Source organism: Cryptotermes secundus, unplaced genomic scaffold (genome assembly GCF_002891405.2).
Source record: "Cryptotermes secundus unplaced genomic scaffold, Csec_1.0 scaffold267, whole genome shotgun sequence".
In the NCBI taxonomy this organism is placed as follows: Eukaryota; Metazoa; Arthropoda; class Insecta; order Blattodea; family Kalotermitidae; genus Cryptotermes; species Cryptotermes secundus.
Window position 1 is genome coordinate 928156 of NW_019733322.1, and position 12504 is coordinate 940659.

General features: G+C 39.8%; 1 protein-coding gene across 2 annotated transcripts in view; it reads right to left on the reverse strand.

Moving 5' to 3' along the window:
* The window catches only part of LOC111867931 (phosphatidate phosphatase LPIN1), a 104824-nt gene that overhangs the window by 22024 nt on the left and 70296 nt on the right, over positions 1–12504 (reverse strand). For both annotated transcript variants that reach the window (XM_023858163.2, XM_023858162.2), the window contains 4 exons: positions 11529–11729; positions 8244–8494; positions 5602–5758; positions 3987–4135 (listed from right to left, as the gene is read on the reverse strand). In XM_023858163.2, coding sequence (XP_023713931.1) covers positions 3987–4135; positions 5602–5758; positions 8244–8494; positions 11529–11729 — 758 coding nt within the window. The remainder of the gene's footprint in view (positions 1–3986; positions 4136–5601; positions 5759–8243; positions 8495–11528; positions 11730–12504) is intronic.

The following is a 12504-nucleotide window of genomic DNA, read 5'->3' on the forward strand; positions in this document are numbered from 1 at the left end:
AAATTTGTTGAACCACCTAAGATTTCATAAAAATTGGTTTAACAGATTTAGTACTTCACATAAGAATTTATATACAGATCCACAGGACATATATGGGGGCATGCGGTAGCATAGTTGGTTGAGGCTATAAGCTGGAAGGTCAAGGGATCGAATCCCGATGAGGTCATTGGATTTCTTTTCAATTTGCCTAATCCTTCCAGCCGCACTATGGCCCTGGGGCTGAGTCAGCCTCTAACAGAAATGAATACCAGGAATATTCTTGGAATATCCTTGGGGGTAAAGGGCGGCCGGCTTGTAAGGCTGACAACCTTACCGCCATCTATGAGCCAATTGCCTAGAAAATGTGGGAACCTCAACATCTCACAACCCTATGGGCCTCCACAGCCTGTTACAGGGATACCTTTACTTTACCTACTTACTTTTACAGGACATATACAAGGGTTGGATAAAAAGTAGTGGCAACACTGCTGTAACATGAAAGATGTGCGTCAGGTGGTACTAGCGCCATCTGTAGCTGATAGCAGAAGTTCAGTTGAAGTAGTGCAGTGAGTGGCTCTGGTTGTGTTTCACTGAGTTGCATTGGGCATCATCTTGAAGTGCAGGAGTCAGGTTCAAGCACCCTAACAACATGTTTACGAAACAAGAAAAACGCTCCTGGATAAAAACTGAAGTTGCACAAGGTCATAGTGCACAAAACTGTTATCAGGGACTGCGAGAAGCACATGGTGATGCTGCTTTGCCATATCACACAGTGGCACAATGGGTGAAATTGTTCTGTGAAGGGAGGGATGCCATTCAGGATAGCCGTCGTTCAGGACGACCCCATGCTGACAACCACACAATTCAGCTTCTTTGCTGGATGTCGATCGTTGATGGGCTGCGTGGGAGTTAGCTGCTGAGGTAGGCGTATGTCATAAAACCATGCTCCACATGCTGCACGATATTCTTGGACACCGCAAAATTGCAGCATGTTCGGTACCCCATACAATGTCCAAGGTGCAACAATGGCAAAGTTATGCAATTGCACAGGACTTGTTGAACCGGTACCAGAAGGAAGGTGACAACCTCCTTGGAAAGTTTGTCACTCTGGATGAAACTTGGACTCACTCATATGAACCGCACTTGAAGCGACAATCAAATGAATGGAAGTGTCCTGGCTCTCCTCATCCAAAGAAAGTGCGCCCTACACAGAGTAATGTGAAGGTGATGTTCATTGTGGTATGACACTGATGGAGTGATACTGCACCACACTGTACCTCAACAACAGACAGTAAATGCTGCATAATAATCTTCGTCCAGCACTCAGGAGAAAGCGACAACACTTGTTGGCAATGAATCCCATCATCCTTCATAACAATGCAAGGGCTCATACTGCTGATGCTCTCAAGGATCTCCTTCGCTCCTGGCGATGGGAGATAGTGCAACATCCACCTCACTCAATATGAGTCCATGCGATTATGATCTCTTTGCCAAAATGAAAGAACCACTGCGAGGGACACGTTAGAACCAAAAGAGGAGATTTTTCATGCTGTAGGGCAGTCACTGCTGGACATCAACAGAAGTGAATGTGCTGATGGTGTATGACGCCTTCCACAAATTTGGTAGAAGGTGGAACACATGGGGGGCAATTATATATTTGGGTACAGCACTGCACAAGTTTATATAGGTCTCAAAAAATTGTTTCCAGCCAACAAGCCATGTATGCATTTCCTCCTTCAACTCATGGTCACTGGAAAAATGGCGGTTTCTTAAAACATCTCTGAGGGTTCCAGACACATCAAACTCAAATGAAGCATGGTCAGGGCTATATGGTGGATGTTCTAAAACCTCAGAGCACAGCTACTGGAATGTTTCAGAAGTGTGGGCAGCAGTATGAGGATAGGCAATGTCACACAACACCTTTTAACAGCTGCCCTCTACATTTACTCCAAATCACCAGCTTCAGCTTGTCACACAGTGCCTCACTATAAAGTGCCACTTATCATCAAACCCTTTTCCTGATAAGGTTACAGGACTGGCTCCTGCAAATCCTTCGACAGTGTAAGCACTGCTGGCAGAGATATGAACTTTCTGGTAGGGAATACTGGATGTTCCCATTCTATACTCTGGTGGTTTGGCTCACAGTGATTTCATGTTCTGTCACCAGTGACAGTGTAGTCAAAAATGTGTCACCTTCCTCATGATACTGGTTCAGATAGCACTTACAAATGTGCAAGTGGTTATGGCTATGCTGTTCTATAAGATGTGCTGGAACTCACTTGCACACTTTAAGGAACTGGAAGTCTGTGGTGGATCACTTCACAGGCAGCAACATCAGTACCAACCCTCCTATTGCCACAAATTTATGTGATGACTTGTCCAATGTTCCCCTCTGCAGTCAATCTATATGGATAACCTGATCATTCTTCATCTGTTCAGCCATTTTTGAACATGTCAATCCATCTGTATGGACTTCACTGTAGCACACTGTAACTGCACTGTGCTAATAGTCTTCAATAAATTTCTGCACCTCTTACACCTTTTCAGCCCACAGAAGAAACTAAACCTCTACTCACAGCTCTTCTTAGGCACATGTGATAGGTGAAGAAGCTATATTGCCACCATTAGTGATGAAAGACAACTGAATGGTGAAGGTTGAATAAGTCACTATAACAACAGGGAAATTTAGTGCCTCTAGTGGTGTTCGATTTACACTCTTCTTGTTGATTTAAAATATTGAGAAGGACTCCAGCAACAGCAAGTCCCCCATCACTAGCATTTCAACCACGTCAATCTCAACGAAATAGAGCAGACAAATAATTAGCTGCCACATAACCTGTTTTCAAAATCTTATAATATTTTTAATAGGTGTAAAGTTTTTAATCTTTCTAATTGCAACTTGAAACTATAATTGTATAAATTAGAAATTTTAATTTGATCTCTATAAAAATATGGATCCATATTTAATGTTCTGACACAGTTCATGGACTACTGGTTGTGTTGCCTGAGGATGACCTAAGAAGAAAGGTTGAAACATGTCACAATAAGAACTGCACAAATAAACAAATGTTGATATGGCAGTATCCGTTTTGTCTTACTGAGTATTATTATTATTATTATTATTATTATTATTATTATTATTATTATTATTGTTGTTGTTGTTGTTGTTAAGTTGTTAAGTTGTTATTATTATTATTGTAACATGTTTTGCTACTGAAGACGCCATTCGGATTGTTAATTGGATTATTTAACAACCTACAAGTCGTAACTACAAATACTTATAACACTATTATGGGTTTTCACACTTTACAACCCTACACAATAATCTATTCAGTAGTCTTCATATATTTATAAAACGGGAGCTATAAAAGTCTCTCTTAATTACACACTCCCAATATAACTGTACTACAGTACACAAAGTCTTGAAGTCACACAATAAGTCTTCACTTGCTGACTTCTCAGTTATCGCACACTATCACATAAGATCTTCCAACCATGTGTTCGGGTCTTCTTCCCGCAACTGCTGCTATATTTCAACTGACTCCTTAGGCAGTGTAGTTCTCTTATAAACCCTCAGCCAAACAACAGAAAGCACCTCGCTTCCCTGTTGCCTAGTCGCCTTGTTTACAGGTGTTGCTGGGCAATACTGTCAAGAGTTGTTTACTGCTGTGTAGTAACCAGCGTGCTTCGGCTCGGCTTGGCTCACTTCGGCTCTACTTGGCACGGCATGAAGAAACACCGTGGGGGAGGGGATGTTTACCGACCGTTGCGTACTGATGGAAGGAGTGGGGGTAGGTGACATCACTCGTGAGACGCAGAGTTCACGTGACCCCCACTTCCTGTTGCGCCATCCACATCACATTATTATTAATTGCAATTATTATTATTATTGTTGTTATGTTGGAAAGTACACTTAGCTTTCCATTCTCAGTCCAGCCTTGTCACATCTCTCACTATTAACTATTTAGTCAATTCATATTTTTAAGAATACTTCTAGTACAGCTTACCTGGTAATAGTGCCATCAATGTCAGAAATGACAATCTTATCATCATAGCGCCACCTGTATATACGGCACTTGCATCTTGTAGTACCCTGATATGCTGTCGTTACACTGAATACCACTTCATTGGCACCTTCCTTCAAGTTCAGGCTAGCCTGTTGCAGAAAAATTTTATAGCAACTCTTTCTTTCTACTTAACACCCTTCCAATCCTTCCTGTGCTTCTTACAATGCATTTCATCAACAAGACACTAGTCTGACAGATACATTTCATAATTATATCGGATACTGTCCAATGTCCGAAGCACGTTTAATATCCTGATCTACTCCTGCTTTAAAATGTCCGGTTTATACTTTATTTATTTCAATTTAAGAGATTAGTGGCAAAGGTTGCAATCTTGCCAAACAATCTTCAGATACTAGGCTTGTGCATACTAGGCTGCACATATCAGATTATGAGCAAGAAGTCATATGAAGATTGGATCACAGCCAAGTACTAAAATACTGAAGAGCAAACAAATGCTCAGCATAAGGCCATATGGATGCAAGACAAATCTAGCACTGACAGTATTCACTGCAAAACCTCCATTCAAGGTTTCTTTGGGCAGCAGTGGATTTAAACACTGAAGTCTGAAAAATCTGAAATGGAAGAAATTCAGCACTCACATTATTGAACCGGTATAACTAAAGTTGAACCTTAAAAGAGGGAAAACTATATATCATGGAAAAATAAATGGCAGTTCCACATTACTTTGTTTTAAAATCGTATATAAACAAACAGTTTTGCTACACTCACATTAGCACTGTTATTCTCAAATGACATAAGACAGGGTCCAGTGGTGGGATCTTGTGAACACATTAATGAAACTTTTGGTTCCATGAAAGGTGAGAAATTTCTCTCCCAGATGAGTTTCTGAAGAATGACTCTACACTACAGATTTAATTAGTTAGCCAGTCTGTTAATTATTCGTGCTTGCCTTTCATATCAAAAGACTGAAAGTCCTGAGTTATCCTTAAATACACACTTTTCTGTTTATGTCAATATGTCCTAACATGTCAATGCAAAGTAACTTTCTAGTGTTATGTACAAGAAAAAAAATATGTTTTCACCTCATTAGGAGGCATGTCTGAACCTACTGTCTAAAAGTAACGTTAATGCCACAAAATGTTAATGACACCACAATATAATTTTCTCAAAAGAATCTAATAAGTACTTACTACTGTCAGGTACTGCCATCAAACTTTAATTCATAAGTTTCAAGCATTAATTTCTATATTTCAAAATACTGTATAGAAACAGTGTATCATAATCTTATACAGCCTACTCCAGTAAGAATGTAAATGAAAAATGAACAACATATAATGGTTAAATTTCAAGCTCTTGAGGAAATTATTAATGGTATAAGCACAGGTCACCACAAGTTACCCTTATCACACTGCTGCTTCTCCTAGCTTTCTCTCTTAAGTCTCTATTTATGCAAGCCTTATCATAGAACTCATATTCTCAGAATCTGCATAGAATGGTTTTCAGTGATCATAACAAGGTGAGCTGCAGGATAGCCAATTGCACAGATGCAAAATATTTATCGGTATTATTTGCTTTTATCCATCTGCATACTCACAATCTGATCAGATGAGAGTCGCAACGTTTTACGATATTTCTCTGTATGCTCATAGTAGCTGCGTCTCTGTACTGGCACCTTCACACTCTGTGATTTGGTCCTGACACTGTCTGAGTCATCTGATGAGTTTGATCCACTGTATCCTTCCTCCTTTACCCTGTAGGTGCAACATTTTATTATTATTACTATTATTATTATTATTATATTATTATTCAACTCTTTAATGAACCGTCACAACACAGCAAATAGTAAAACATCAAAGTCAGCGTTCAGCTGTGGCTTTGCAACATGTTTCGGTCACTAACGGCCATCATCAGGCAAATACATATCAACAAAAATCTACCACTTAACTGCAATCATAAAATGGATATAACACTATTAACTGTACACATTTAAAAATGCTTATGTAAAAGATACAAAAGTTCAGAATATATAAAAATTAAAAATTAAAATTTGTCGTTTGCTTTCCATGCAATACGGACAAGTCTTCGTAAGACGAGTCACCATTACACAATTTATTAATTGCAACACCATGGGCCTCTCTTAAAATCTTCTATATAAAGTAATATCGAATTTCCAAATTGTCTATGGAAACGCACACAAAGTAAATCCAACGACTGAGTTGATGTTTTGAAAACATCATTAATATGTATCTTGTTACATAATACTTTCAATTTTTAATTTTTATATAATCTGAACTTTTGTATCTTTTACACATGCATTTTTAAATTTGTATGATAAATAGTGTTATATCCATTTTATGATTGCAGTTAAATGGTAGATTTTTGTTGATATGTATTTGCCTGATGATGGCCGTTAGTGGCCGAAACATGTTGCAAAGCCACAGCTGAACGCTGACTTTGATGTTTTACTATTTGCTGTGTTGTGACGGTTCATTAAAGAGTTGTATATTGTAGCACAGCAGGATGCACGAAATTAAGATATTATTATTATTACAAAAACAAAACAAACTTATTGTTGTTACTACTACTACTACTACTGGTGTGAGACAGCCCACTTGGTACTACAGCCACTAATGGCCTACTGTACCAGCCAATGATGATGGTGATTGTGGAGCAACTGGTAGAATTAAGATTGGCAGGAAAACAGAAGTACTTGGAGAAAACCTGCCACAGTGCCACTTTGTCCATCACAAATCCCACATGACCTGACCTGGGCTACAATCCAGGCAACCATAGTGAGAAGCCAGTGACTAACTACCTGACTTATTGGATGGCCCTCCAAAAACATATACAAGATGTCCCAGGAGTTTGGTGCCATACTTCAGGAGAGTACTGAGGGTTCCCTATAGAACTTTGAAATAGGAACCCATGTCCGCAAACGTAAAATAGCAGCGCTAGGGCGGCATTTAAAATCATTTCGTTTAGACTTGGCGCCTCAATGTCGAACTGCATTGCATAGAGGCACAGCCATCCACCAGCACTCATGCCACTGCCAAGATTGTGGGGACATCAAAATCAAATGTTGGAGGATCCTGCACAACCAACAACTTTACCCATATCATCCAATGCGAGTACACAACATAGGTCCAGCTCACTTTGTACCACGAGTTCAATTTTGTCAATGAACACTGAACCAGTGTTTACATCAGCCAAACTTGCTTCAACACGTGTTATTCACAGACAAAACGCAGTTTACAAGGGATGGCTGGTTCAACTGACAAAACAGCCACGTTTGGGCTGATGAAAACCCCAACGTTACTGTAATTGGTTACCACCATGTACAATTTTCTGTCAATGTCTGGGCAGGCATCATTTGTGATCACTTGATTGGGTCTTTCCTCCTACCACTGCGACTCAATGGGCCCTTTTACAAGGTGTTCCTGGAACATATCCTTCCGACTTTGCTAGAAGACGTGCCACCGATTGTGTGGAGGCAAATGTGAATACAGCATGACAGAGCGCCGGCACACTTCAGTATTGTATCATGAGACTACCTGGATGCTGCTTTTCATGGTCGCTAGACAGGAAGAGGAGGCCTAGTACCTTGGCCACCCCAATCCCCAGACTTGACACCTCTGGACTATTTCGTCTGGGACCATGTGAAAAGCCTGATCTACGATATGCCTGTGGATAATGAATTCAAATTATTGGCCAGAATACTTGTTGCATGTGACGTGATCCGTGAGACACCTGGAATATTTGAAAGGGTGCGCCAAAGTTTCTTTCGTCAATGTAACGCATGCATTGAAAATGGAGGGCGCCAATTCCAACATCTACTCTAGCAGGTGTCTTAAGAGTTTGGAAGGGGTAATATGCCCGTGCATGCTCTTCGACATTGAGGCACCAAGTTTAAACAAAATGATATTAAATGCCGCCATAGTGCTGCTATTTTATGTTTGCGGAAATGGGTTCCTATTTCAAAGTTGTTCTTTGGGGAACCCTCAGTACGCTCCTGAAATACGGCACCAAACACCTGGGACACCCTGTATATACAGGTGTGTGTGTGTGTGTGTGTGTGTATATTTTTTTTGGAACACAAAAAAATTATTTCTGCAATTTATCAGTGTGTTATGTATACTGTGATTAGGCCAACAAGTTATGCAAAGACTGCATTTGGAAAAGATGTGTACTCCACTGGTGTAGACTTTTTACTTTATTTTAAATAAAACAGGTACTCACTCTTTTTGCCTATCTAAGTGCACAGGAGTATCATGGAACTTCCTCTGAGTAGAGAATCCTGTTACGTCAAGTGTACTGAACCCATCACCCGAATAGTCTATGGTACTGAACTTGTCATCTGAATGGTCCATCGTATCAAACTTGATATCCGAATGGTCTAGAGTAGTTATGGACACCTCCTTAGGAACTTCATCTTTCTTGTCACTTTCCAGCCCAGATATATCCCCATCATGACACTTCAGTGTCTCCACCTGATAAACATGTTACATATTAACTTCACAACAAGGTTTTAATGCAAAATAAACATATAGCATTCACATTTACTAGTACTGTCATGATTTAGGAATTATGACTATAGACAGGGTATGGGATTGGTGAATGCATTCACTGACCACTCCTACACAGATCACTGACACACACAGACTAGTGTCCTCAGTCTATTACAGTCTCCACTAGCTGTTTCCTGGCAATGGCTTCTATTGAGGGAGATTCTTAAGCTTCCCGCACTCAGGGCCTCTTGTCACAGCCACCCGTGCAGAACTCTTGTCAACTGACAACTCAAGTAACTGGATTCAGGCTGGCGACAATTTCACACCAACATCCAGTCTTCTCTTCGCAGGCTGACTTCCACCTGATAACTGAGCTCTCTCACTCACCAACCAGCTATTTCACATCACCTCACTCAACTGAACTGCTGATAACTCTTTGACAACTCAGATGGTGTCCTCATATATAACCTTGGGACAGACCAAACACAAAACTCTGCATCCAGCAGTTCTTCTATTGGCTTCATGAGCAGCCGCCTAGCAATAGACTGGATATCATTTCCAGGACAACATGTTTACTGACTCTTACTCAGAAACAGGTGTTTGTTTATCTGCCTACTGCATAGCTACGGAAGTACTCATTGTCCGTTTCAAGATCTATGCCCAGAAATGGGTCTGTATGCCACAGTATATTAATATTAAGTAATATGTTCCCTTCTGTTTAGTAGTAGAGTTATAAATATTATTTTCACTTCAGAGAATCATCATAAAGAAACACTGTCTGGTAATCTGGGCAAGTGAAACACTTTTACGTGTGCCTTCTTTTCTCAGTTATCAAATATGAATGTCGCTACACAGTCTCTGACATATACATAAGAAAATTTACTGTGATTATTCTTATTGTTATCTTTTAGTTCTTTCTAAATCAGATATGCCAAAATTAAGTAAACAACATAAAGTACCAGAAGTAATTTGATTTGTTTCATTCTGGTCCGTCACACTAAGAATTACAAAGATAAAAATAACACTATCTTCAAATGATAAAACTTAAATAGTCACATTAGACAGTGTTAATTTTATCTTTGTACCAGAAATAACACATAAAACATACACTTTGTAATCCTGCACTAATGACAAACCGCAGTTTCTGTGTGAATTGGTCCGCCTCAGGTTTATCAGTTTCACCCCCTCTGCTTCTGAATGAACTATTTTGCACTGGTGATTTAAACACTGATGTTGTGACTGACTACTCTCATAAAGCTTAACCCTTCTTGAGAAATCATCAGTTGTGCAGCTACTCAAGAACTCCCCCACATTTTATGGAACTCAAAGGTTCATTACCATGTTCACAAGAGCCCTCCACTAGTCCCCATCCTGAGCCAGATCAATATAGTCCATACCACCCCATCCCATCTCTCTTAAGTTCTACTTTAATATTATCCACCCACCCATGTCCTTGTCTTCCTAGTGGTCTCTATCCTTCTGACTTTCCACCAATATCCTGCATGCATTCCTCTTCTCCCCCACTCATGCTACATGACCTGCCCATATCATCCTTCCTGACTTGATCATTCTAATTATACTTGGAGAAGAGTACAAGTTATGAAGCTTGTCATTATGCAATTTTCTCCAACCTCCCATCACTTCATCTCTGTTCAGTCAAAATATTCTCCTCAGCACCCTGTTCTCAAACACCCTCAGTCTATGTCGTTCCCTTAATGTCAGAGACCAAGCTTTGCACCCATACAGAACCACAGGTAAAATTATAGTTTTGTATATTCTAGTTTATATGTTTACAGACAGCAGATGGGAAGACAAAAGGTTCTGGACTGAATGGTAGCAAGCATTAACCGAGTTAAATCTCCTCTTAATTTCCTCTTGAATCAAATTTGATTTGTTATAGTCTTCCCCAAATATCTGAAGTGTGCCACATTTTCAAAGCATCTGTCAACTATCTTATGTCATAATTTTTCCTTGCATTCTGGTGATGAGACAGCAACATATACTTAGTTTTCTCTGTGTTCATTTCTTGACCAACCTCAACTAGAGAGCAAGTGTTTCTCTTTATGGTATCTATATTATTACCCAGAAGATTCACATCATCAGCACAGGCGAAGAGCTGATGTGTCCCATTTAATTTCAGTCCCACCTCGTTTTCCTGGACCTTTCTAATGGCATATTCTAAAGCATAGCTGAAAAGCAGTCGCAATAAATCATCTCCTTGTTTTAGACCATTTTGGACTGGAAAATTATCACATAAATGTTTACCTATACGGACTTTACTAGACGTTTCATTTAAAACACTGATGTAGAATATATAAATGAATCATACTCTTCCAGGAATCAGTCAATCCAAATCCCAACACTCCATATACAACTACTGCTGATGTTATTAAAACACAGACATACAGTAATATTAGTATAATGGCCATTGGACTGAATGGAAAGACATTTCACTTGTTACACAAACTATATTGTTATTGTATGCAAACAATAGAGTTTAATTATAATATTAGTTTCAAATGCCAAGATAAAAGTGAGACCACAATAATACATGCTTACAGGGTGAAGATGACCTTCAGCACCTGTGCAAGTCAACCTACCAAGCAAAGATACAAATACCGATTTAATGGATATGGAATACTTAAGTACATTGTATGTAACTTAGTACTGGAGGGATGTGGAAAAAAAGCAGTAATCATATATTTCATGGTACTAGATATTTTCCTGGATGGAGTGGGGGGGGGGAAACAATGAAATAATCGTAGGATATCCCATAATCAGCGTTCCTGCTGAGATTCAAACTGGGCACCTCCCAAATCAAATATGGGTCAGAAACATTACCACACAAGCCAATTTACTCAATATCTACATGGCAAAGAGCTTCTCTTACCTCCACATGGTATCCCATGTGATTTAGACAGCTGGATGAATATGGCATTTGTTTTAAAGTAGATAATTTTTTTTTTTCAAGATGAGCCCTAACTTTCCAATGTATCATTTTTAACCACATATGTACCTCTTTGACATCAGACAATTTCTCAGACTCTGGTGATGATATATCACTGGTACTGAGGTTACTGGAGATCTTCTTGGGTGCAGAAGTGCGACGCCAGTAGAACCAGGATGAGTAACCTTTGGTTTCCTGCTGATTTTTAGGTTTCTTCTGACCCTTATCCTCTACTGGCATGTATTCTGTCACAAAGGCATCTACTACTTCCTGCAACATAACAATCATAACTCCAGAGATACAGCAAGAGAAGCATTCTCTTCTGGAGTACACACACTTTCCAAATGTATTCTTTGCTAGTATGCACACCTCACTGTTCTTCAAGTTCATTTACTGCCAATACAAATCTATTGTTGCAAAGTCATCACACTGCATACATTATTATATGGTCATGCGCATGTGTCATCACCAAAAATTATGAATGGAATGTGGTGAAAGTTTATATCAGACATTTATACTAAAAGCATCACTCAAATTCAACTTTGGTTCATGATGATACAATATGACTCCTACTTCATCTGAGGCACAAATCATATTTTACTGAGTTTCTCAGAAATACTTTATGTGGGAACCTGCCACAGTCAAACAGACAACTCCCACAGCGCAGCAAGAACAGACGATATTTATATACTGCAGCTTGCAACCTGGCTGCCTGTACAGCCACACAAGCACTACACAATCAGCAATCACCATAGCAGCTCCAACACCCATTGGTTAGCGCATCACCTAGCAGAAAAAGTACAATGATGCAGATGTCTGACATGCTAGCATCAGTCACGGCTATGCGTGCATCCAGAAATCACCGCAGCTGCGACTCTACTGGTACCAGCACAGCACCTGCCTCTGCCAGTGACAACCAGCAGTCTCACCGCTACAGCCATAGCCTCGCCTGGTATCCTGCCAGCTTGCAATCATCGTGTTGCTACAAGGAAGCACGCCACGCTGGCTAGTTCACTGCAATGAGGGCTTCACACTACCACTGGCT